The 27642-nt window shown below is 44.1% G+C and overlaps 1 protein-coding gene across 1 annotated transcript; it reads left to right on the top strand.

Annotated features, from left to right (window-relative positions):
* Window positions 1–1149: 1149 nt before the first annotated feature.
* On the top strand, window positions 1150–25272 carry LOC120842368 (female-specific histamine-binding protein 2-like). Its single transcript, XM_040213462.1, has 5 exons — window positions 1150–1248; window positions 11811–11977; window positions 12050–12123; window positions 20954–21031; window positions 25118–25272. The coding sequence occupies exons 1-5, from the start codon at window positions 1150–1152 to the stop codon at window positions 25270–25272; spliced, it is 573 nt and encodes a 190-aa protein (XP_040069396.1).
* Window positions 25273–27642: the final 2370 nt, after the last annotated feature.

Here is a 27642-nt window from a genome sequence, read left to right as displayed (position 1 = left end):
CCTGGGTCCCGAGTGAAAGATCGCGAAAGAGAGCGACAGAACACGAGAGAAAGAAACCAATGTAGCCAGCTGAAGGACGACAGTGGCAATGGTAATCGCGAAGACTGAAAACTCTCAGCAATATAAACAGTGATAATTTAACGTTTCAAACTAAATTCTGAGCTATTCTAAGGTATATAAAAAGCAGCATACTCATTACGCTGCATTAACTTCCCTTTTGTCGAAATCTCGAAAATCTGGTAGTTGCGCGGTTTCGTGTTTCCGGGCGCGGCCAGCCGCGCCCGGAAATACGAAACTAAACCAGATAACCGAAGCCGGTTTTCTAATTTAGTGTTGACGGGAGGCCGTACATCTGCGTGCTATGCAAAAAGAAAGCTTCGAAAGGAACGCGAATATCTTTCCACCGGTAAGTTCGTGGATTGTTGAAGTTCATGAAACTGCTCTGATGATATATTTGTGAAATCGAAGGCAGTTGGTAACCATGTGGGACCCCGAGGGTCTGCCTGCATACTCCGCCGCTTGCGGCAGCCAGAATGCATGGCAAAATGGCGCACCTTTTCCTCTAGAGTTAGTATGTATGATCTCTATGCCGTCGGCATTTTGTTTGTTTTCTTGTGCTCCCTTGTCGTTCCCTCCTCTCCCCTCGTTGACGGCGGAAACTACGTCTTTTTCATGGACGTTGTGGACTCGTCAATATTTATTAAAAAAAATGGCTGTAAAAGTCACGGCCACTTCTTATGGTGTATTTCAATTGTTCAACTGACCTTCCCAACCGTTTTCATTGTCCTTCCTTTTAGAGGTCAAAAGAAATGTGAAGACTGCGAACGACAAAAGGAAATGTAACGATTTAAAGATCAAGCGAAATGGCCGTGACTTATAAATCAAGTGAAAGGTTAGAAGCAAAATATCAAAGGAATGATCATCACTGACCTACTGCCAACAGATTCCTTTAAAAGCAGCTTTGCCTCGTACACGGAGTCAGTCTTGAACAGGGATCCGAAGAAGTAACACATCTGCCAAGGTAAGCCACCGATATTCTTACCACTCGTTTCTTTCTACACTCATGCTAGTTCATATTGAAACTGTGAGTAACGAACAGTTTTCTATTTAACTTAGATCTCCTTTTCTTGTCGAGCTGAAGAAGTCAAGATGTATCCTACACTACTTGTGTTTGCTAGCCTTGTGGCCGCCATCGCCAGTGTTGGCTCTCAGGACACCTCGTCAAACGAACCTGTGAACGCATGGAAGGTAATAACGGGAAAAGGATTATTTAAGTATAAAAATGCTTGATTCTCATTTTTCCTTCAAAACACACTCAGTTTTTGAAACTATATGTTTCGTAAAGTCCTAATTTTTTGAAATATCGTTTTAGATTTTCCAGTAGCTTCGCCGTTTATAGTATTCTTACTCGGACTTAAAATTGTAGTTTTTAAAATTTGCATTATTTTACTTACATTTCACAATATGCTTCTTAAAGGGGCCATGAAATGCGAAATGAGAAATCACGTGGTGTGTGACGTGCTTGGGATGATGGCTCCAACCTTTCACTTTCCTCTTTAAAGGAGTCATGAAACGCTTTTTCAACTTTTTTTTTTTGTATAGCTTTCCTCCTCAACTCATAAATCGCGCATTGTAGCAAACAGTTCAAGAAGTCGGAAAGAAGGGAGTCCCCTCTTGCTCGGAATCTTGCTTGTGTAGCCCGGACACAGCCATTGTCCCCCTAGAAGATTAGCCCGTCGCTCAAAATTCCGACTAGTTGCTTTCCCCACCCCGTTCACCCCGAAGCTGACAGTGCTGTGGAAGCTACGTGCTCGTTGGGCCAGCCACACATTTTCCACGTGATCACGCCCTCTCGCGCATACCGACCCGCAGAGAATGAGGTCAGGTGATGAAAGGGAGGCGGCTGATATGTCCGGCAAGCGCGTAGCTTCCACCGCAATGTCAGCTTAGGGGTAAAGGGATTAAGTGAGGTCCGGTGTCGTGTGACGTGCGCTTGGGCCCTGGTGGCGCGCTGCGGGGGCCCGGTTATGGTGGCTAGTAGCCCGGTGACGCGCTGCGGGGTCCGCGGATGTATCACAGTGAAAAGGCGGAGAGTTTACGAAGGGAAGGAGGTACGAAATAGTCCGCTATGTTTTGCAAATTTTTGTAGCGAAAGTCAGGCTTCTGACTTTCTACTTTTGTTCTTTTGGCCCACCGAACGATGTGCTATTAGTAAAACCCCAATATCAATTGATTTACTCCAGCCCGAAATTCGTTTCATGGGTCCTTTAAGCAAACCATGGAACGTGTCATTTGCAAGCGACGATAAGTGCCGTCACGGCAATCATTGGCCACGAACGCGAATTTAAATATTCGTCGACGGATTGATTGTTGACGAGCGACTACGTCCGACTGACGCAGTGCTCGTGTCCAATACCTGAGCTGGTGTAGGCTGGCGTGCTTTGGGTAACGCGGATGTAGCACAGTGAAAAGACGAAAAGTTTCGAAGGAAATGAGGTACGAAATGGTCCGGTATATTTTCCAATTTTCGTACCGAAAACCAGGTTTCACTTTTTACCTTTTTTTTTTTTTATATGGCTCACTGAACGATATGCGATTAGTAAGATTCCAATCTAAAATTAATTATCCCAGCCCAAAATTTCTATTATGGCCTCTTGTTTTCACTGAAATCAGCGTGATTCACACTTTCGGTATTCTGCTGCCTATTCAAGAAACTTGCAGGATCTGGAAATTGCTGTGCGGTTGAGCCTGCTCTTTGTTTTTCCTTTTCTTCTCCGTTGATTCTTCTAAAACCTGTCATTCATGCCCGAGTTCCACTAGAGCGACGAACACAAAAGAGACGACAGTGACAAGCCTCAAAGAGTGCCTTTCGCAATTTGACATGCTTCGTAGGATAAACGAGGCTATGCTCAAACACGAGCATTATGCAGCCGAGGGCATCATCTGAAGGCTTGCACTCACTCGTGCTTACTTCACGAGCACCGAACGACTAAACGCCCGCCAAAGGTACCATCTCGAGCATGCTGCATGTGTTTTAGACGTGTAGTTGTTTTTTGTTTATATTTGTCGCTATAGTGGAACTCGGTCATACTGTACGAGAACTGTACGGCCATCCTGTGGCGCCCGAAAAACACCTAACTGCGTTTGCGGGCTTCTCGTATTCGATAGAAACCGCGATATTAAACGGTGTGCATCACTTTGATCTACGGAGAGCAGCAGCAGAGTCTTGTGGCCTCCTTCTGATTAAGAACGTTGATCGTTCGAAACCAGACTTAATGCGTTGAAACTGGCTGCAGTGTCCAGCAATAAACACGCTTTCCAATTCCTTTCTATATACCGTTTCACTTTAGGTCCGACCGCGGCAAACGCCACGATCCAATGAAGCCAATCATACAGCGCCAAAAGTGCATTGTCACGGCACTCGTCGTCTTTCTCTAATAACGGCTGAACCAATCACGGACGGAATAAAAATTGCGCAGTATTAAGCAGCCTTCACTTTGCGTGATTGGTTTACACGGTAACAGAAAGCTTATAAAGGCGACCAGCGCCGTGATGATGCGCTTTTGGCGCTTATTGATTCACTTCGTCAAATCACAGTGTTGGCTGCGGTCGTACTCTCCGCTCCATTCCGCAGATATCGGAATAATGAGTGATTTCGCCTTAACAAGCCCTAGTAAAAGACAATACGGCATTTGCTTTGCGAAAAATGGGATATATATTTTTTTAATTGTAAATTAAACATGAGCAGAAGTAGAAACCGAAACTTCGGCTCCGTCCGGCAACATTGGCCTCGGGCCGTCAAGAACATGGTTATCACGTGGTACGAAATGTCACGTGCTGCCGGACAGCTATGTCTGATAGTCGATCCCGTGTGAACCATCTTGCGGCCGAAGCGCCTCGGCACGAGAAACAGCTTTCCAGATAAAGGTGGTTTGAGTGGTGTGATAGCCTTGGGAACGGTACTAAAAACAAAGCTCTCGAACGCACGCGTCACTCCATGGAGCGAGGGAAAAACAGCCCGACCCAGCTGCGTGTGTTCGTCTCGCACTGCGAAGCACACCGAAAATTTTTGCAACCTATGCAGCTCGAAAATTCTTTCCCAAATAGGATCAGGCTTCACCCATACAGTGCCCCGATATTAACGAGTCTGTGTCCAACTCCCAGGCAGACTTATCTAGTTCTTTTAGCTTGGCTTAACTTATTGCGGCGATTAAAACTACAAAGAAACACACGACCCAGGGTCACGATGGTGTCTCTACTGAGGTGTTCCAAAACCTGAAAGGTCCGGCCCTTGACACACTCCTCCAGGCCATCAACCAAGTATGGGTGACAGTAGACATCCTCTCTGACAGGAAACATTCTATTGTGGCCCTATCCGGAAGCCAGAAAAGACACCCAACAATCTCCAAGCTTTACGATTTGATTTCGCTTACACCGACGATTTGCAAGCTTGTAGAGAGGATGGATGCCACACGAGTGTCCTGGTGGCTCAAAAGCTACGGCAAATATCACCCCGCGAAAATCAGCTTTCGACCGTACTTGGGTACTGAGAAGGGCCTGTCGATTTTGGTGGACGACATCATACAGGTCAAGCTGTATGCACAATGGTAGCTTTAGACATTGCCAAAGCGTATGACAAGATTGACCACAGAATGATAACAACAAACCGTATGCGGAGAGCAATTCGTGAACTCCTTGCGCAGAGGTTGCGGTTACATCAGAAAGACGCCGAGCTCTGTTAGGCTCTGATTGAAGGATAGTGGGTATACCTCAAAGAAAGCTGCCTTGAGGTCTACCCACCATTCTTCAATCAAAGCCAATCAGAGCTCGGCGTTCTGACGTCACCACAACCCCTGCAAAAGAAGCAGACAAACTTGAGCTCCGCCTAGCTTTCTTCCGCGAGTTACACGATTTGCATACTCCTTGCTTCGGAATGAAGCCTTTGCTATAAGGGCGAAGGGACAATGAGAAAGATGTTTTACATCCAATAACGAAGTCCCCCAAGGCACCGTCTTGTCTCCGCTTCTTTTTCCTCTAGCATGGCAACTCCATCGGGTTCAGGATGTCGAATGTCTCATCTATGCTGTCGACGTCACTTTATGGACTAGTCACCAGGACCTCTCTGGAAAGCCGAGCTGTTCCAAGAAGCCCTTGATATTCTTCTGAACTATTCAGAACGAGCTGGGTTGTAAATTTCTTCGCAAAAATGCAACAATGTTGTGTAGCAATCAAGGCGGGATGTAAGGAATTCACTCGGACACCCTTTCAACTCAAGCTGGGTATCATAACAATACCTAAAAATACGAATGTCTGGATATTGCGCCTGGATATTCAAACCGAAAGGCTCCGAAAGATTAGGCAAACATCTGACACCACTCTATCTCACTCGACGCATAGCGCCGAAATCTGGTGGTGCCCGTACAGACATTGCTCGACGGCTGGTGCGTGCCATCTTGCAACCGTAAATTATATAGCAGGCGCAGTTTCAACGACTCACGGCGGCAAAGTGGTCGCAATTTGAAACCAGCAATCTTGACGCAATGCGCGCTATAACGACGCTGTCTCGCGTTACTCTAATTTCAATCCTGCAAAAACACACGAGGCTGAACACAATCACGAAACTCACCTCTCAACAAGAACAGGCAAAGGAACAGCAGTTTGTACCGGCGGTTGCTGCGCTACGTGCGCATCTTCACCGTGGCCCCCCGCTGGACGTACAGTCGACACGAATACTCCCTGGAATTCCCCCACATTACCACCAAGAAACCGACCAAGTTACGACGTCGCGATCAGGGAGGCACGCCCTCCTAACGTCCCTCTCCCAAAACACAGCACGACAACCACTGTCAAGTTTAGGCGGATGCCGCGATATTCCCAGACGGCGGCCGATTTTTCTTCCTCAACAGCTCCTTCGACATACTTGCACTCAGGGGCACCAGCGATATGCATCTGGGAAAGTCGACCCTCTTGTCACGGAACTACAGGCCATAATGTCAATGTTAAAGCAGCAGCCACCAAAATACCGACCATCCGCAATCTTCACATTTTTGCAGACTTCATAGCGGCGATTCAAGAGCTCAGAAAGGTTTCTAAATGATGGAACTACGTAAAACAATACACACCTTTCACCATAATACTTCGACCTGCATTATACGTGCATTCAAGTGGGTTCGGATAACGTCTATTTACCGTCATAACTCAATCTCTTGGTTCTAAGCATCCTAAAAAAAACGAAACTACACTCAAGGGCGGTCGATTTTCCTGTTAAAAATCCTATCAAAGATCGTGTGACGCCCACCTTTCTGCGCCGTCGCGCAAAACACCAAGGGGTTCCACAAAACGGGAAGACAACAGGCAGGGGCACGCGACAGCCAATCACGGGTGACGGCTTCCCGGCGGACTAAATTTTAGAATACGCGCGCCTTCTAAAAATCAGTCCGCCGAGAAGCCGTCACTCGTGATTGACTGTCGCGTGCTCTGCCATGCTGCCTTTTCGTCTGGTGGCCCTCCATGGTGTTCTGCGCCACGGTGCAGAAAGAGGAGCGTGGTACGATATTTTATTGCACTTTTATTATAGAAATCGGCCGCTCTTGAATATAACTTTGAGGTTTCTAGATTGCTTAGAGATTGTAGATTGCGTTATGACAATAAATAGACTATTTATTAATCCACTTGAGTGCCCCTTTGAGGTGTACTGGATTCAAGGTCATGCCACAAACCAATACAACCTTGCAACTAATCAGCAGGCATACTGGTGATTAGGGATGCCGCGAACTTTTTTCGAATCGAAGTTTCGATGATCGAATCAAGCGGTTCGAAAGGTTCGAAAGATTTCGATTTTTCGAATTGTCTATATCGTAAAATTCGACGGAGGTCGAATTTTCGAACTTGTTAAGCTAAGAAGTTCGACGCTTTTCGAACCGTCGAACTTATTACGCTAAAAAATTCGATCTTTTTCGAACTTTCGAACTTATTGCGCTGCAAGGTTCGATGCTTGTCGAACTTTCGAACTTGACTGACCAAAAAATTTGATAAATTTCGAACTTTCGAACTTATTTATCAAGAAAATTCGAAAAGTTTCGAACTTTCGAATTTTGAAAAGTCAGAAGTTCGACGAACTTCGAACTTATAGGGTAAAAGTTCGACGTTCGTCGAACTTCGAAAGACCGGCGGACGGTTTCATTTGATTTCAAGTAGTGGGGTACATTCGTAATTTTTTTTCTCGAACTTTTACACGCGGTGCTGCGTTCCTTACGAAAGACAATGTCATTTATTTCAATGTTCTGGCATGCTTAGGTTTAAAGAAATAAATCCCCGAAGGGGCGAGGACGGACGACGGGTTTTTGACGATTATCGTTTGTGCCAGATTAGAAGCACGCTGCAGCCGGAGCTATTTATGGTAGATATGTTATACTTTTTTTTTAAGAATGATCTATGTATAGCGTAGGTAAGTGCCGTCTTAAGATGTGATTATTGTTATTCAACGTGAGTTTCGAAGAAATGTCCAAACATGTATCTGCATGCAATTATGACCTAAACTTGATATTTATTTTCGTCTAAGTTGTTTGAGGTATCGCATTTAAATTAACACCACAGACAGTACATATCATTGCCATCTGCAGAATACAAAATAATATATTTATTGTTTTTTCACGTTAAGGAATAAATTAACTCATGGCAGAAGATTTCTAGTATTGTTCAAGTTCAGCACCTCATTAAAAGAAAAATTTTTTTTTTCGCTTCACGTTCCTGGGACGTGTTTCTTTTAGCCTGTACACATTTTGGTAAAAGAAACTTGTTTCGAAGTTCTGAACCTCTGAATATGCAAGAATAGAACACTTCCGACGAATTCTTGATAGTTTTTTTTTCTCCTGCTTTTTATTCCCGCATTTATTCTTTTTTTTCTTCTTTTGTTACTATCGGCACAGGTGTTTAGGTCGAAAAGACAGCTTTGAACTTCCGAACCACTAAGCATGTGACGAGCAGTGCCTTCTGACAAGGAGTTTCTAACAATGACCATCTACGCAACCTTTTATGCAGTGAAGAGCGACAGTAGCTATACATATGCATAAATAATTTCAGATTAAAATAAGCTCGACCACGCCCTCTTTCCCGGTATTGTTTTCTTTAACAGTCCGAAATACCTGCAAGGGGGAGAAGGAGGCTGAAGCCCCCCCAAAGCTACCCTCTTTCCCCCCGTTTTTCCTCTTCCGACGCCACTTGTATGGTAGAACGCTCCTCGACCTCGAGTTGTGTCGGCTTTCGTGCTTTTTGCGAGGCGATTCTTCCGTCCCAGAAAATAAACCTCCAGTACAATTATAAACTTCATCGGATCGGATTACTACCAGCGTGCAAGGGGTGGCGAGCTAGTTTGCCAGGTCGCTTCAAGGTTTCTCTGAGCCTCAACCTCCTGCTCGCCCCTGGCCGTTTCGAACTGGATGAGTCTCGTAAAACAGTGTGTTCGTGCAATCACTACTGCGTGATAAAGACCCCCCCCCCCCCCCCCCCCGGGGGGCTGGCGGTCACAATTCTGCACTGGCAAATATTCTAGCACGTCCGGGACACTCGTCGTCTCATTTAATTGCCTTACCAACTTCGCAGAATCTAGATATCACACCCTAACTTTTCTAAACTTGATTTTGTGAAAACAAGTGAGTCGTGAAAACGTTATTTGAAACTGAAACTGTAGAAAAACTTGAAAATCGGACTTCAAACTTTGAAAACTTGGATTTAAAAAAATTCAAAATCTTCAAAGTTTTTTTTTTTTTTTTTTTTTTTGAATTTAGCGTTAAAAGAGAATCGAAACTTTCGAACTTTTCGAACTTTATGCCAAAAGAAATTCGAAATCTTCGAATTGTTCGAACTTCATGTCTATAAAAATTCGAAGCGTTCGAAGTTTTCGAATTTTTTTTACAAAGAATTTCGAAATCTTCGAATTTATCGAACCTGAAGTAAAAAAATATTCGAAATATTCGAATTCGAAATTTTAGAAACCGTGACAGCTTCGAAATTTTCGAATTCGAAACTCCGCTGTGGACAAAAGTTGCGAATTTTTCGAAATCGAACCTCGGTCGGTACGAAAATATCGAAATTTTTCGAAATCGAACCTCAGTTCGCTTCGCAAATATCGAAACCTTTCGAAATCGAACCTAGGGTGGTTCGCGACATCCCTACTGGTGATCAGCTGCAACGCAGTTGCGCGAGGACAGCGCACACTGCTGCGTTGCGCTGTACTCCCACAACGCAGCAGAAGCTGGTTTTACTATTTCTCCACGGGGCGCGGTGCCGTCGGGGCCGAGATGCGCTCCGATTGCAAACCGAAACTTATATACCTGTCAAATTTGTGAGGTTTTTCAGAAAGCCGTAAAATGCTTCGCGGGACTTCTATCGTTCTGTAATTTGTTGCTTTACTGTTTTTCGATGACGCGGAGCAATTTTCTAATTCAAACCATGCCCTCAATCACAATATTTAATAAGTTAATTACGCAAAAGCAATTAACAATTTGATTATTTCGGATTTTAAGGATTTTCCTAAATAGGCCCCTGGCCCAGGACCAAAACGACACCACTTTTTTTTTTGTAGCCACGCGTAGTTTTTGCAATGTCGAATTTGTCCACCTTTCGTGAAACTCCCTATATATATATGCCAAAGATTTGTTTTTAATTGCACGTTCAATATGAGGTACTTTTTATTTTTTTTTGGGATATGTTTGAAGCGCTGTTATTTTTGCTTATAATCTAGAGCAACAACTTATGTGTATATGCAAATGATAGGTGCTTATGTGAACAATAGTAGAAAATATTCTAATGCTATATATTTAAACACCAGGAAATAAAAAAAAAACACAAATAGGAAGTCGAAATGTAAAAGTAGCCTAATGTGTACTTTTCGAAGCCCTATATTTTAGACGGAGATAAAGCAATGCAACATGCCTTTCTTATGGAAACGTGGTGATATTGTGTAAAATGCTTCGCTTACATAAAAACAAAAACAAAGTTGTTTTCTTAATGCACGTTGCAGTTGCGGAACGTTTTACCTTGAGGCATGTTTGAAGCACTATAAGTAGCTTCATTCATAAGCTAAACATCAATTTATATATAGATGATATATCCTTTTGAGGAAAATATATTAAAAAAAATCGAACAGTAAAGCTTAAAAACGGTACGATATTAATAAAAATATTGCATTAATGTCAATGTAGCCAAACGTGTCTGTCTCGAAGCGCTATATTTCAGATGGAGACAAAGTAATGCAACATGTCTTTAATTTAAAAACACGACGATACGGTTTAAAATGCTTCACTTAATTTTTTAATGTTTTTTTTTTTTTTTAAATTAAAGATGGGTGTTTTTATTTGCACGTTGAAGTTTCGAAACTTTTGACCTTGGGACATGTTTGAAGCGCTGTAAAAAGTGTCTTTATAAACTACTAGACCAACAAATTATATACAGACGGTACCCACATGTGAAGAATATTGGGAAAAATTAAATGCTATATCTTATAAAAAGAGATAAAAACTAACAAATTTATAGTAAAAATGTCAGAGTTGTCTTGTTTGTGCCTTTTTGACTCGCATTATATAGGGTGTCTAAAATGCGGAGGCTCAACTTAAAATAAGCCATAAAAATCGACGCCTGCAGTTAGCAACCTAAACTGGTCGTCAACGGTGTATTTCATTGATGGATTTAACATTGTGAAATTACGAGGTGCAACACCCTTTTCGTAAAACAATATGGCGCGAAACTTTTGCCATGGTAAACGGCGGACAGCGATGCTGACAACCGAGTCGAGTGGCGGGTCGCGTATGGCCCATGTCTCTGAAGCTCAAGATTACATGTTCCGGCAGAAGAAACTTTTTTGTTTTTAAATTAGCAGCAACTTTATTTTTAAGGTTCTATAATAGGCCGATCTCGCCAGCCAGTTAGACTAGGGCACCGCTTCCGCCAAGCATCGAGGGAACTTTAGTCTTTCTGCACGTGCGACAACCCCGAAAGGGCTCTGCGCGTCTGGAGCACAAGATGGCACAAGCCCTCGCATGCACGGCCGACTGCCTCCTGTGAACTAAAGTTATGGCGGCGTCACGCATGCGCTGAACGCTTAGTGAGATCGGTCTATTCATGATGTCTAAGGGAGTTGGTGAAGTAATTGGTGTGTCACATGACTATACTTTCCCCTCCAAATTAAGCGGGGAAACTGGATTGGTGTCTGGGTCACAGGACGTGATTTTTCCCGCTCTATTTATCAACTGGCTGAGCTGGTGTAAGAGTCACGTGACGTCAATTCTCAGCTAAATTCAGCAGGTGAAACTGAACTGATGTTTTCGCCACAATAGGTAAATTTTGCCGCTAAATGTAGCGGGGAAACTTAGTTGACGTATAGGCGTTGTGCCGTATATTTTACTTAGGAGTGTAGGTCACGTGACGTGAGGTAACGTCATATGACGACACCTTTCCCGCTATAATTGGCGGAAAATGCACAGACAGGTGGACGCACGAACAGACACAATTTAGAAATGGCGGGTAGCGCTAAAAAAAAACAACATTTCGAGCTTTTTTTTTAAAAAAAGCAGTTTGAGTTGTGGCATTTAAACAGGTGAAGCTTTAAGCTCAGTGCCACAGCGCAGTCAGTTTTCTTCTTTAGATTTGAACATATGATCAGTTCCGTCATTCATAGATTGCAGCGATGGCTCTCCTAGGTGCTCTGCGGAAGAGCAGAGGCTGCAGAATGTTTAGAGTGTTGGAGGAAGTATAGATTCCGCACTGGGGAGGCAGCTCAAGACAGTGATTCTCTTCAATATCTTTTTTTGCAGACTGTGACTCTGCCTGGCGCTTTTTACCTCATGTACCGTTCCTCCGAAAATGATGATGGCTTCGGAGGCACCGCGAAATGTGTCTCCATACAATTGTCCGAGGCAAACGAAGGAACCAAGACCACGACGAGCACAATTAAATACAAGGACCCTAACACGAGCAAAATGTAAGTATACACTTGCCCTTGGCTACCCTTCTTTGCTTCGCCTGATTACAAGGAACTGACTTTATAATTTAGGACAGAAAAGACCGTGCGTATCACGGTGGCTGGTTCAGGAGGCGACACCATCCGAATAGGCAATGCGGAGGGAGGTGACACATGTAAGCTGGAATCTCTTACTTTATTTAAAACCTAGATATCCCACAGTACAGTCTCAGAAAAAAACGGTATATTCTTACACCCCTTGTCTTATATACGACACCCCAAAACTTCAGTTCGACGCACAAAGTGCTGACTTCGAACAGACGGCCTCAAATTTTACCAGGTGCTCGAGTACGGTGAGATATACTACATTATACAGCTAAAGAACATATCGAAGACTACAGAAAATAAACGCTGAGGTTTTGCAGTAATACCAAGAAAACCGCAACAACATTTTTTTGTAGTCAATAACACGTACATTAGCTATTTCAATAAGTTGTCCCACTCGGCTACCTAGCCGCCTGTTAAAGTTGGGAACGACAGCTCGACGTCAGCGCCCTCTACATCGAACTGAAGTTTCGGGGTGTGGTATATCTGACAAGGGGTGTAAGGATATACCCTTTTTTTTCTGAGAGTGTAGATTTACTCAGCACAGTATCTATTGCGGTTTTACGTTCCGTGTAAGGTCCCGTTCACACACCTGCATCTGCTTAGGACCGAGTTCTTGTGTAATATCTTGCAACGAGAGAACTCACTGGCACGCTGGCGCCATTAATGAGGTAATCCTGGGAACTGAATTTTACTCAATCGAAGGTTTTGCGGTATCTGCAACATCAGATGTACGTACTGTATTTCCAAAATGATATTTTATAACATTGTCAATAGTTTTTCAATCAAAGGAGGAAAGAATGATGTGCGAAAAAGAAACGAAAATATACCGAAAACCGCAAATGTTATACGGCTACCGGAAATACGGCACCAGGGTTCCTCGATGCGCGCTCTCCTGCCGACCCCTTATGCCCCTGAAGGGGCATTAGGAGTCGGGGCTTTACCGACCCCCCGTCCAAGTCCGAGTTTCGCGGCGTTCACATTAGCGTCGCCGCCTTCGGCGGCATTGTCAATAGCGTCGCCGCCATGGGTGGCGTTGTCAATAGCGTCGCTACCGACAGCGGCGCTTCGCTGGTGGAGCGCTCTCATTCAAGTAAAAATTAAAATAGAAAACTTTTTCATATAACAGTAATTTCTATAAAACGCCTTCGGCGCATAATGAAAATAGAATGTAATTTATTTTCTATCTTCATTTCTATATTTTTCTTTTGTTCCGAAAACAAAACTAAAAACCGACCGGTCGGCGGTTGCATGAGCTGTCAAGTGGCACGAGTCGCCGGTACCCCGGGCCTCGGCGCCGACCAACACCCAATAGAAGCTAAGGCCGTAGCGCTCTTTTCGTGACGTCTCCAAGGAAGGCCATTGAGGGCGCGCGCCGAAGCGCCGAAGCGAAGGCAACGTGCGTGGATCGACCGTCGTAACAATACGAGCGTTTCTTATTAGCTAAAACAAAAAGTGTACAGAGCAACTGGTCTAGAAAGCACTTTATTAGATGGGCAAAATATTACACCGCATAAAAATCGGTAAGGAATAGCACGAAGTATGCGTATAAGGGGTCTACAAAAAAAATGCGAATTTATTAAATAGAAAACATTGAGTCACGTAATTATTGCTGCAAGAATGCCTATTTTATACCGAAATTCTTTGGCAAAATGATGAGAAACGCAGTGATTGGACGCAGCAAAACAGATCACAGATAAAAGTAATGTTGACATAGTCAATGCAAACACGGCTAGACAGGTGTCACTTACAATCGTGGAAGCGATGTAAACGCATGCAGGCACTGAATTCTATCATTATTCACAGGTCACATTGCAAAATTAATACAATTTTCATTGAGTAACTTTGCAGGCTTGGCAGATCAGCTTGCGATTTTCGTATCTTTACTCAGGATCGCAAGGTGATTCAATCCTATAATATTATTTCTTGAAGATATGTTAACTTTTTCGTTTGGCAGGGGTACTAAGCTGACTTAATATTTCCAACCAACTAGTCCACATCTCTCATTAAGCTCAAGCTACCTAAGAACAAAATATAATTTATGCTTGATTCAATATTATTATTACCTTAATACAGCTAGTATTGTAGTATGAAAGTGGTAAAGGCAATAAGAAAAGCAGCAGAGGCACTTAAGACTGCTTACGTGTAGGAAGGCGCAAGCCTTCGTACACGCAGCGTACTCCTACAAGCAACGCGCCACGTCTCCCTTCTTCACACGGCTCTCCGGCGGTGACATACGCTCCCCCACTGCACAGGCGCGGCAACCCCCACCGGCTCCACGGCTTCCGTGACGAGGCACCTGGGTTACAATGCTTTTCTTTGTGTTTTAGTTTTTGTGAGGCGCTTCCCCTTTGCCGTCAGTATGAATTTATCTGCCGTTTCGCCCAGCCAGCGGGAATTTGCGTTCCTTTTCGCTCAGCAAATGGGAATTCACGTGCCGTTTCACTGAGTCAAAATGGGAATTTAGGTACCGTTCCTCTCTGCCAATGGGTATTTTGGTGCCGTTTCGCTAATCTAGTGCGTATTCAGGTGCCGTTTTTCGCTGCTACAAACATCACATAACGCCGGCTTCGCTCCATGGGACAGTTAATGCTTTCGCATTTTTAACCTTAGTATAAATCAGTATTGAGCAGTAACTAGTCACTAGTGACGTGTTCCAGGTAATTAGTCTCGTTTTTAGCAAAAACGGCTGCAGAAGTCATCTGTACCATAAGGGAAAAAAATAAATATGAAAGTGAACAATATTTTGGGTGTCGCTGCTTGGCCAAGCTGGTCCGCGAACTGAAGGATGTGGACGTTTGTATCCGTATTCCATGTGTATGGTACATGGCCTACAGCGCACGTAGATGAAACAATGCGGGGCATCTCTAAAGCGCTTCTCTTTTCTTTGTGAAGGACAGGCTTTGTTGATCGTCAACTCAAACGCCCGCAGGCTTACGGCACAACTGATTTTCCGGACCTTGTCCTTTTGCGGCGAAGCATCCGTTTTCTTCCCCTTTAATTTGAATCGTCCAACCCCCAGTGCACTCTTGAGGGATTTCGACCTCAGGCCCATTTGGTCTCCCTTCCCTCTTTCTGCAACCCAATTACCGGCCTTGCCTCCCGTCACCAACTTGCTGTGCCCATTCGTCTGCTTCCCGCGTCCCGTCTCTTGACAAAAAGTATTCTCTCGAAAACGTGTGTGTCGTTCTGCTTGTTTGTGTGCTTCCTTGAACTTGAAAGGCCGCCCTTAGCCGGGATTAAGGACACTTGGCATCGGGTTGATTTATAGATATTCACGTCGTGGGCATTCCGGGTGGTGTCTTCTAGTTGGGGTGGTGAGATGGAGGAGTGCAAACGTGTCTCATCTCGTTAGGAAGTGGCGGAGAAACAATCGCAACAGCCGTTTAGAATTCTATGCGCTGTGGTCATTTGTACCTCGATCAGATCTTCGTTTGCACCGATGCCGTGTTCAGCGGGTTCGACAGAGGATTGTTGTCGTAACATTGCTCTCCAATTATTTAAGCAATGCTTCTGGTTTCATGAAAGACTGTGCGCACGCAGTAGAAAAAAAGTTGACCAACGAGTGGATTGGTGTGGCTTAAGCAGACATCTACAAAGCTGATTGCAAGGTTTAACTTATATTATTGTTGACTTCAAATTTGCACTGATTTTTATTGCTTCTATCCCAGTACTCCTCACCAAAGATATCCTAAATTAGAATTGACCGATTGTAATCTCGCACCATGATTGGATATAATTGTGACCTAGACGCGTGCTTTTATATTCGTCTATACGTTATAGTTGTCGCGCTTATTTTAAAGTTCTTCATGGATCATCGGCAAATATCTGCTGGCTTAACATCTGAAAAAAGAACTAAAGCCCCCTGTAAATTTGGAAAAGAAGATAGAATAAATCCTTTATCATATAGTAAATTTACCGTAATGTTGTCTGAAGTTAAGATTTTGATGAGGGAGCTATTCATGGTAAAAATATAAATAGGAAAAACCAAATATGTTACTATTGATTATTGGGAAAATATTAATTTCTTAAGAAATCAAAGTTCATGTCGTGAACAACAAAATGTTTTAAGAAGCATATAAATTAATTTAAAGGCATATTAAGACCGGTTAATTTCGAATGTTTTCTAATATTGTTTTTGTAAAGTAACGAGGAAATAACGGCATTACTTTAGCGAAATAAATGTAACTGTGCCATGTTGATGTTTCAATTTTTTCAACTACCTGTTGCAGGGCTACTTTTTTCCTATAAGTAACTGTAACTGTGGCACTGTTAGATTTCAGCAGTAACGTACCCATCACTGGTATTAAGAAAACATAAGCACAAAAAACCTTCTTTCAATAATGGCACGTAAGCTTCTTATTCACCTTCCAGTAAAAACTTGAATGTTGCCAGGCTTCAAATGGAGACTCAGTTGCACACGCATTCCTATGAACGAGAGTCCGTTTTATCCCGAGATTGCAGCAACAGACTGCAGCCCTCTACTAGCGGCCTACGTGACGAACAAAGCCTGTAAATACGTTATTTCTCGCCTGTTGATCGGATCCATACATCCCGCAATATCCACCACGAAAACAGTTGACCACAAACTCCAAGAACTATTTACCCTTGTCGAGGGAAAGAGGTGTATTGACAATCGTCCAGTGTCATCGCATAAGTGTTTTTATACGTCTATTTCAACGGGAACACTTTACGTGCAATGGAAACGTTCCTCCTTTATTCAGAAGTTCAGCGCATACATGCATGTATACTCCATATGAGTCATTGTTCAGAACAGTCAAAGCAATGGGAATCATTATTCAGCACTTAATCAATAGTAATATTATCCACACTTATGTTAATCTCGAAATAATTACCAGAAAAGAAAAAAACAACTACAATAATCCTCTAGTCAGGCATCAAGCCTAGGTCGCACGGCAGTTTGTTTTTCTTTTTCTAATAATGTGGACACACCGGAATTCAATTCACATTAAAATTTTCCTGCATACCAATTTTTGCTTTAGCATGTATATATATAAATATACACATCACGGGCACTTTTCACTATCGTACGTGGTCTCCGTCCGCATATTTTCGATTACACATATGTTTACTTTCTCACACCATCTTTTTTTGAATAAATTCAAGCAAGAGCTCGATAATGCCGACAAAGACCAGAGAGCATTGAACGAGTCGAGCGCAACACATACATGCTGTATATGGTGGCGCCCCCTGCCGCACACATAGGCCCACTACCACCCTACACAGGCGGCACGAGGAAACCGCACGCTTAATGGGTTTGCCAAGGTCAACTCATTGCTGATCCCCAATCTATGACAACGATCAAGCTAGCTTAGTTTTTGTAGGTTATAATGCATCTCAACGTATTGTTCACATAGCATTGAACTCAAAACCGATGAAGTGCAATCGGAGATCAGGTTTGAACGCGAACTAGCGAGTGATAAAAAGAAGACGTTTACTATATTTTTTTTACACAAGCGACCCTTTGCGTACGTTTCTGCAACGTTTTCTGACCTTTGTTCGCGGATGTCATAAAGATTTCAGCAGAAACAGCTGTACTTTTTTTAGAGTCTCAGAAACAAAACTTGTAAAGAAGTGCGTTTTTTTTTTTTTTTTTTTTTTAATGACTTGCGCTATGCATGCCGGCCGTTCGTGGTGGGTGCCGTAATTTCGGCTGCCGCAGCAGACGACGCATATTGTCCTCACCCTCCGCAGGGAGGGCACTGCTATCAGGGCACCCTACTCTCGCCGTTAGAGATTTTGTAGAGGTACGGTCCTTAAGCAGTCGAAAGTGGCTGAACCAGCCGAGGACACATTCGCGTTTACGCGCGTTTGAGTGGAGAGTGGCGTCCTTACAGCCAGAAGCGGTTGCTTGCGGACCGATGCGCGACGTCGCGCATCGGTCCGCCTACCTCGCAACGCGCCGCAAGGTAGGCCGGGTCATCTTTGGACGCAGCAGTAGCGGCTTCTTCTTTGTGGAGGGCTTAGCGGAGGGGGATAACGCGGTCAACGAAAACTCCCTACCTTTGGACGCGGCAGTACCGGAAGCGTGTTGCGATAGACCAGTCAGAAGTCAAAAAAGGAGAGGAGGCTCACGTGTTCGGTCGCGCCACTCGACGATGCGGATCCGGTTCTCCGTTCACGGAAGCGACTTCTTCGTTCGGGCAGCTGTGGGGAACGCCTCGAGCAAAGTTGTTCAAAGGCTGCGTGGTTCAAGCCGGGCAGAATGTCGTGGAAGCCAGCGAGATTGTCTTAAGATCGACAACTTTGAAGCTGTCGCCGGGCGCCGCCATCTTACCTTGAAGGTTGTTATTGTTCAGCCGCTACCGACAGTAGCGCGTTCTTATTGGCTCTTGACTGCAGTCGACTGCGTGTCAACGCAACTGTGTGTACAAGCTTGGCACAAGCTCTCTTAGCAACGGTACGCTTCCGCTTGCCGCTTCTAAACGCACCGCGCTCGAAAGCAAATTTGGGGATGTGCCTCTAGTTTTATGTGAAAGTTGCGGGGCAGATTCATACCTGAGCACTCTAAAAAAAGCCCGTGCCTCTGCTTTCCCGCACAACACTCGTAGAGCCAACCACCGCAACTTACAGAGGCGGCTCAGCGAATGACGATGCCGAAACATATGTTTAGACAAAAAACGCAGTCTGAGTTGTGATATTAAGCAATGCAAAACGTCACGCTTGCATTGCTTAATGTCACAACTCAGACTACATTTTTTGGTCTAAACATATGTTTCACCATCGTCATTCACCGAGCTGCCTTCGTAAGTTGCCGTGATTGGCTCTCCAAGTGTTGTGCGGGAAAGCGGATGCACAGGCTTTTTTTAGAGTGAGAAAGAAAATTACATGTAAAACTTTAAGTTTATAACTTTATCGGTCAATAGTTACGTAAAAGTACAAAAACTAACACAGTGTCCCCTGAGTAAAACTCAATCAGAAAAGTTAATGATGATGAGCCCTTCCTTCGGTGAAGCATACAGCATCACACCCTTGTCATGCGGCTCTGAGAATAAATTGCAGAAATTATCTGACATTTAAGAGGAAATAAAAGTCAAGGTGTAAAGGTTTAAAATTTTTGCGTGCATTAGGTTTAATCAACTGCAGCTTTCCATAACTAAAAACAATGAAAATATTGAGAGTAATCTTACAGCCGCGTTCATTACAAAATTTGAGTACAGAAACTTCAAAAACTGGCTCCACACACATCAGGTCCCTATGAAATTTTATTGTTTTCCCGAACCGAGATTCGATTGCAAAATATTACAAGAGGGCACCTAATATCGTCTACGTGTAGGACTGCAAAAGCATTAGTACATGCAACGCATTCCTACAAGCAGTGCGCCCCACTGTCCTCCGCAGATGCCAGCCGACTGGCGCGACAAGGCTGAATGCAGAACGTAGAGCACGTGACAGAGTTGTGCGTAGGGAGAAATAGGAAAAATTTCCCGCCCCCCCTCTGCTCCCCTCCCCCCCTTCCCGCCACGCCTGACACGTGACCCGAAAGGGGGAAAAAGCGGCAGCCAAGCGCGCGCCCCCTCTCCCTCTTACCGGCGCGTGGGCCGCAAAACCAGGAAGAGGGCTTCTCTGGGCACATACCGCACATTTACTTTTATTTACTATTAAATATGGTATAATTTCCGCAATTTATATTCATAGCCGCTAAATTCGGCAGCTAATTCCCCTACAGAGGGAATTTAGCTGCCGTTTTTCGCTGCTACAGACGAAATTCATGTGCCGTTTTCCGCGGTCCCAGACACCGCCGGCTTTGCTCCATGAGACAGTTAATAATTTCGCATTAAAAGTGTAATCGAGATAAACGCCTTCGAAAGTCAGAAAACTGCACCACAAGGCCTGTCCAAACAGGGCACTGCAAAAGTCGTCAGGCAACTCGACCCCGACAAATCGTTTGACGGCCCGCTTCCGGTCTTTTTTTTTTTTTTTGGGGGGGGGGGGGGGGAAGGGGGGAGTTTTTTTTATTAAAATCTCGCCCCTGCCCTTTACGGCGCTTTTTATGCCGCTCCTTATCTGCTTATGACGTGAATCCGGCGAGCTACTGACAGGCTCTTTTGGCTGTCGGTCAATCGCCCAAGACCTCCGCCGTTTTTCAAGTCCCGAAAACGGGAAAGGGAACGACGCGAAGGTGTCGTTCCCTTTTAATGCGAGAAGCGAAACGTGCGCTTCGACGCAGGGATCTCCCAAATCCACCCGAAGCGGACTTTTTTGGCCTTTCAGCCGAGGCGACGGCGGTAGCGACGTCAGCGAGCTGCGAGAGAACACCAGCGGTAGGTGGCGTGTGATGTCAAATCTGACGAGCACCGACGTCAAAGAAAAGTGGAGGAGGCGAGGAGAAAAGTCGTGATGTTGGCTTGGCCACAAAAATTGTCAGTCGACACGACTCTATCTAGAATCGCCAAAATTGAAGCGCCCGCTTAAATTTTGCCGATTTTTCAAGGAGTCGGGTGGCTTAACGCTTTTTGTAGCGTCCTGTTTGGACTGGCCTTTAGATGGTGCCAGCTTGTCGGAAATATTTTTTTTTGCTAAAAAATTATTTTAGTTATGAATGAAGCTTTTTGACAGCATCCATGGGATATTTAAAAGCTCATGAGACCAAACTTGCTAAAAATGCGAGTTAAAAAAAGCTTAAGGTAGTGTTTTTTTAAACTATTTGCTTATAGTATGTGAAAGCTTTAAGAAACGCAGGGTGCGGCACGACCCAAGTATCTACTTATTATTGGTCCTGAGCCAATCAGATCTCGGCATTAGCAGACAAGAACGTTGAGGAAGCGAGAAGCTTGAACAGAATAAGCCACACCATGCCTTTCTTAAGCTATCTGGGTCTGCGGCGATTACCGTTCCTAATATATGTCTATTATGTCTGTTCGACAGCAGCGGCACCTGAAAATAAGTTTGTTTTTTCGGATTACGGAACCTGTGACGTGGTTGTCGTTTCGGGAACAGACGGAAAAAGTAAGTAGTGCGGCCTTCACAATTTAAACTTCTACCGACGTTGTTAATTTTTTTTATTACATGTAGTTTCTGCACATCACAGCATTGGTTGCGCTTTATATTAAAAATAGACACAAAGAAGCAATATACATTATTACGATGTATCACCACTAATTGCAGCGACAAGATAGGACGCTTCATGGAAACAATACAACGCGTGTTTTACAACCTGCGAACCGACGATTCTACTCCAGGTGTGCGATTAGTGCCGATGAAGTTTATGACTTTCACGGTCAAATAGTGAGTCAGCGGGTATTGCCTGGCATGCACCATACCGAACGTTCCCGGTGTCCGGTATTGATTATCTATGTAGGCTCGCTCATCTTTGTAATGCCCAGCGGCGGTGACGACCAAGAGCATTTTGACAAGCGGTACGACGGGTCCGGCAATGAGCTTGACCTCCAATTGTCTATTCTTCAAATTTGCCCGAATGCCCGAAGGTAGGCGTCATTTCAGGCGCGGTGCAAGCTCTCAAACAAATAACAGACAGCTGCATTTTTGTCCGTCCGGTAAATCAAATCTTGTTCGAAATACAATCCACTATGACTGTAAAAAATGGGCCGTAAAGTTCACGGTCAAAAACCAGCAGCTGATGCTGCCACTATTGCGTCGGAAAAATAATGGTGCACTGTAAATCTCGTTTACACTAAATTTAAACGGTGACCACAGGCACAGATAAAAATAGCCTAGCCTCTTTCTGGCCCTTGATGTTCATACAGCAAGCAACAATGTGACTTCTTATCAAAACAGCAGCTTGGGTTAGTTGGCGTTCCATCTTACGACTTCAGAGCACATAAACGTCTCGCAAACAGGCACTCTATCGATTACAGAAACAAAAACATACACACACGTGCAGCGCTGAACTCACAACTCTTTGCATATTGTCGTCGTTTTATTTTACGTATCGTTAATACAAAATCTCTAAATTATTTTGTCCTCGCTTTCTTATCCGATTATTAAAATAAATTTGTAAAATAGTCCGCTATTATATTCTTAAGATGAGGCAAGTTTGCAGGTAAGGTGAAATATGGGCTGCTCACGCATCCATCGTCAGGCTTGGCTACCTGCTTCGCTTCAATTATTTTCCTAGTTAGTTGGTTGTTGCGTCGGTCTAGCACGGTGCAACTACGTAGTTATGCCGCACACCCGTAATCCCGGCAGTGCAGACGTAGATGTCGTAAGTTGGCATTAATGATGTATTTGTTGTGTTCGCGAAGTCGGTCGTTGAGGCAGCGTCCTCAGCAGCGTACCCCAGTGTCCGATTAACGTAGATCGCAGAAAACCTCCGCAAACATATGAAAATACGGGAGGTCACTCAACGTCCCCTAGAGAGAGGTATTGCTGTGCCTTATATTAAGAACTTCTCCCATGGACTGAAAAAGTAGCAAAAAAAGTGACCGTTGATTGGGTATTCTCAGCTCCACGCAAGCTCTAAAGTGTGTCCAATAAAGTGAACGCTTCTTCAAAGCAATGAGAGAGATGCACTCCCAAGAACAAGATCAATTTTGTCCAGTGCACAAAAATGTCATTGTTTCGGCGGCTCTACTGTCGCAGTCGTAGACGGAAGAAGAAGAGGATTGAATTAAGGTTGTTCTTCACCGGTACTGGAGCAAGGCGGTCGACTCCAGCTACCGCAGCAGCATACTACAGAATGGCGAAGAGTAATGGACTGGCAAGCATGAGCCTAAAGGCCCGTACGCACATTCGGGTTTGAATGCGTTTGAGTGCCTTGCGGAGTCCTTGCGGCCAGGAGCGGTCGCTTGCGATGCGACGCGCGCCTTCCCGCAACGCTCCGTAGCGTCGCGCAAGCGAGTAGAGACTCGCTCAACTTTCCAAAGCGTTGTGGTGCGTTCGGCCAATCAGAAGCCGAGAGAGGAGAGAAGGGTGACGTGTGTGCTCGCGCCACTCGGCCGACTCGACGAGACGTATCCGCTCGCAGAACTTGCTTTTCCGCTCCTCCGCTCGCAGAACTTGCTTTTTCTTTTTGGGGAGTGGTTGGGAGTGTATTTTCCAAGCCTGCGGTGGTTGAAGCTTGACAAAACGTCGGGGAAGCCAGCGGGATTGTCCCAAGATCGAACACTTCGACGCTGTCGCTGTGCGCGTCACCGTAACAGCACCCTTAATTAGAATCCGCACTAGTCGATGGAGTCGAAGGGTCCTCAACCTGAAGCGGTTCTGCAGGCGATGCTCCGTCGCCCAAGAAACGCGTCACTCGTGAATACACCCTCCTTAAAAGTGCCGTGGACGATGATTTCACCCCAAAAACTTTGTGGCATTTGGAGTACGGACACGTAACCGAGATACCATCAGCGATGTGGCCTTTAAGATATTTTAGCGTAGTTTCCGTTGTGCGGCACTTGACTTAAGCATGTTCGAAAAGTACACTGAAAACTTTCCAAACTCCTCGAAGCAAACCCAGCTTGCCCTTGGGCGTTCGAATGCCGATGACTTCTCAAAACATGACACCTGAGAGCAGCACACGTAAGGAACTGGCGACAGCATCCTCCGCCAACGAACGGAATAACTCGAGAGCTGAAAATGTACTCATCGAAGTGTCTTGGGATGTTACAAGGTCGCCAGAAACGCGTTTTCCTCGTGTCGACGGGTAGATTGGTCCATCTGGTTTCTCAATGAGGACAGTGCCTTAATAATTTGGAACAAATTTGTGTGAACTCTACCCTGGGGGCTATTCGTGATGACGTACGTAGATTTCAAATTTTTGTTGGAATTGCTTTGTTGCCCATCGTTCCGGGATTAGATATCTCTATCGCGGTCCCGACGTGTCAGATTCGATTCGATACTTTCTGGACAATATAAAAAAAATGATTCATAGTCAATTACTGCAAAAAATATCGAAGTACGGTCTTACGCATTTCTAAGTTGGGATCGCACGTATACGTACAAATACCAATCATCCAACACCTCTCCTCTGCATCACCCTGGTGAGAATTGGTGATTCGATTACGGCACGTTTTCCAAGCTGTTGTTAAGGCATACAGAAGAATGAAGAGATTTAACATAACCTTCTGAATGTTTTAATAAAATGCAATCATATATTTCTTTTGCCAACTTCTAGGCCGGGCTCAAAGCGCTCATACATCATAGAAAAGACAGTCTGCAAACACTAGTCATCGCAATATCCATGGTTTGAATGCCGCGTGCCAAGTTTCATCCTTGAATTCATTGCCAGGCGGCATTCGAAGCACGGATCTCGCGGTAACTAGCTTTCGAATCTGTATGCAGACTGTCTTTTGTGTGATGTATAAGCAGTGTCACTCGGCTTCAGGGACGCCGGACTTGTTTTCAAATCAAACTCTCAATTATGCTTATATGAATTAGAATTTAGTTCGTGAGAACTCCTTGAAACGTTAGGTATTCTGAGCTCTATATGCTCCGCGGAGAAATCTCTCATAAGAGCCCAAAATGTTTACTATGTTGTGCATGATATACTTATTTTCGTGCGTACCGTCAGCTTCACATTTAAGGAAACACCTAGTTTTTGACGTACATAATTAGACTCAGCCCTGTGGCTCTGTTTCACTGATGAAACAAAAATGTTAACCCTTTCAAGTTTGTCTACGGATGCTGAACGGCTACTACACATTGAAAACATTCAGATGAATTTATTGCTCTCATCTTGTAATTTGCTTCTGTTCCATTATTGCTTATTGGCCTCATGTGATATTGCGAGCGTGTTTATACTGTAATATTTTCTACTATTCTAACGTGAACATAAAACATCATTCTTTAGGTATGTGTAAGCTAGCGCGTGACTGTCTCACATGTTCATTTGCTCATAACAATTTACATGTGGCAGATGAAAAATTAAGTTATCATCGAGGCTATATGTTTCTTATCAACATTACTTGTTTTATTGTTGGTTGTGAACCTTAAGGAGTCTTTATTTAAAAGATTTTGCGTGGACAATATCAATACCTGGGAAGTCCACGGAAATAATAATCGGTCTTACTCTTTCGCGTAAAACATTATTGCGATGGAAAGGAAGCCAACAAAAAAGCTGATAATATTCCCATTTCTTCATTCCAGAATGTGAACTCTGGGTCAGTGCACAAGCGTTAACTTCCGGAGGCGATACAAGCGACAATAAGAACATCAATAAATGCAAACAAGAATACGATAACCAATGCGCAAACCAAAAGAAATACCAAATCTACGATGAAGGTACATGCAGTTCCAAATAAACTGAAAATTGAAGAATCAAGATACGCAACATTGCACACTATGGCAATCGGTTGAGAGTACGCTAGAATACGTCCAATTAATCTTGATGAGTTTCTAGTGTTTCCAGGGTGGTGGTATGCACAAATAAAAATATTTTAGCAGCTCAATGATTGTTTACTCAAAAACCTTGTAAACTGCTCTGAAAAAAAAAAGAATACTTAGAATCGTTTATTCCCAGAGTGCATCCATTAAAATGTTTATTTGCACAATAACATTATTTGGTAAAGTAGATGGTCTGTATAACTTAGAACATGCATCCGAAGTGAGGAGGATTGTTTTCTACGATACTTCCAAAAATCTACATTAAAATGGCGTCTTGGCGAAGCTCTATTTAATTATTTTTACCTAACAGATGGAGGCGGTATGTGATAACACCTGGATATTATATTTCAATGCTATACATTTCTCGTTCGTCCTGCCCAATTACTTGGACACACGTCTGTTATGCAATGGTAGCAACAGATATGCCAAAATTACCTTCAAAATGTAATGAAATTACATTACTAATTAGTTCTCTGAAAAGTGCAAAAATGTAATTAAGCTACATTACAAATTACCGCAGACTAAAGGTAATGACAATACATTAGAATTACTTTCCAGAAGTAATGCAATTACTTTTAAATTACTGTCAGATTACTTTTGAATACCTTGAGGCAGTAATTCGGGCTCATTTTATTTACTGTATACACCAACAGTGTTTACAAAACAAGCCCTCGTTTGACACAGAGCGCGTGTGCAGGAACCAGATCATGGAGAGGCAAGGCGTTGCGCATGCGCAGTGCCGACAACAGTGCCACCGCAGTGATGTGACGTCAAAGAGCTGAGTTGGTCTATATACACCAAAACTCAGACCTTCCCGCTTATACCGCAACAGCCTTACGCGTCTCAAAGTGAAGCATACTGAACAGTGGCTTTACTGGCGCACACGACATAAGTGTTAAACATGACGAATAGCTTCTTTAGATGTGACTCAGAAAGACAGTCGACTCACCGGTTTCGCTGTTCATTCAACGGTGAAGGTTCTCACTAAAAGGGGGATATGTTTCCGTCTTCCTGAATTAGAAGTTGTAGTCCGAGCCCGTTTCTTAAGTCTTCCAATAGCAGCTCGTCCTTCGCCGTCACGTAAAACGTTTCTCTTCCGCCTCGCACACAACCTAATTCTATTCTCCCAAGAGCCTATTCTCGGTCATTCCTTTCAAGGAGCATTTTTCCCAAACACCCGAACAGCCCAAGTTTTTGTGCATTGTCACACAAAGGGCCTGGATAATTGCTAAGCAGAAGCGTCGCCAGTTGAGGAATGGCGCGAGCTTCCTAAATTCTGTACTTTCCCAACAAACGGGGGGTGATATCCGCTCGTAGGCATATTCCCAAATAAACTTCCCAAGGGAAGGCAGCGAGGCGTACCACGAGCGGCACCTGTTTTGCTCGAGGACGCACGAAACCTTTCTGGGGCTTTGACAAGGCATTTGGAGTTACCTATTTATTCCGGTTGTTTGTTGTTCACAATGGTCGAAGCTTACGGTTTGACCTTGCTTGACGAAAGTACAAGGCTATGGATCTGTTTGTTCTGCCCATTCAGGTTTTAAATCATGTTTAACTGACTGGTGATGTGCCAGTCGCCTTGTAGTCTATGAGCCGTTCATCCCTCCGCTGACGCACTGCCAGCTTAGGGGTGAACGGTGGAAGCTACTTGTATGTTGAAGCGGTCACACGTCTATTGTCCGCCACGTGACCCCGCTCTTGTTCATAGCCACGTGCAGAGAAAGGGACGGGACAGGTGATTAAAGGAAGGTGTTTGATTGGTTCTGGTTAGCTTGTAGCTCCCAACGCACTGTCAGCTTAAGGATAAACGAAGCATAGCGTCGTCCTGATGACGCGACGCCGCGAATCTGTCGTGCCTGGAGTTCGTAAGTTGTTGCCCTTCCAGCGGCGTCTACAGATAAGCTTTTCTCCCTCGCCTTTTCAGACGTTCTCTGTGCGTCTGTACAGCTCTTCGTAAAACGATTTGCGCTCAGGTGGCCGTCGTTTATTTCCTCCGATGCTCTTTCGCAACATTTCACCATGCAAAATAATCGATGCTCTTTGACAAGGCGCCATGGAAAATAATTTTCTCCTTCTTTTTTAAAGCTTGCAAACAAACTTTCTAATTTAGGACAGAAGTAATTTCAAAAGTAATACGTAATTTTCTCGAAACTACGGCCTGAAAGTAATGCATTACATTACTAAAATACTAGCCTAGAGAAGTAATTCATTACATTACTCATTACTCCAAAAGGTGATTGAATCACGGTAATTCCACTACAATAGTGTCATTACTGCCATCTCTAGCT

This window comes from Ixodes scapularis, unplaced genomic scaffold (assembly GCF_016920785.2).
Source record: "Ixodes scapularis isolate PalLabHiFi unplaced genomic scaffold, ASM1692078v2 ptg000683l_1___fragment_1__unscaffolded, whole genome shotgun sequence".
Taxonomy (NCBI): Eukaryota; Metazoa; Arthropoda; class Arachnida; order Ixodida; family Ixodidae; genus Ixodes; species Ixodes scapularis.
The sequence above is the reverse complement of the archived record's forward strand: the minus strand, read 5'-3'. Positions and strand labels throughout refer to the sequence as shown.

Coding starts and splice junctions, on each gene's coding strand:
- LOC120842368 (XM_040213462.1), top strand. CDS start 1,150: ATGTATCCTACACTACTTGTGTTTGCTAGCCTTGTGGCCGCCATCGCC. Junction 11,978..12,049: donor GACCCTAACACGAGCAAAAT/GTAAGTATACAC, acceptor TTTATAATTTAG/GACAGAAAAGACCGTGCGTA. Junction 21,032..25,117: donor TTCGGGAACAGACGGAAAAA/GTAAGTAGTGCG, acceptor TCTTCATTCCAG/AATGTGAACTCTGGGTCAGT.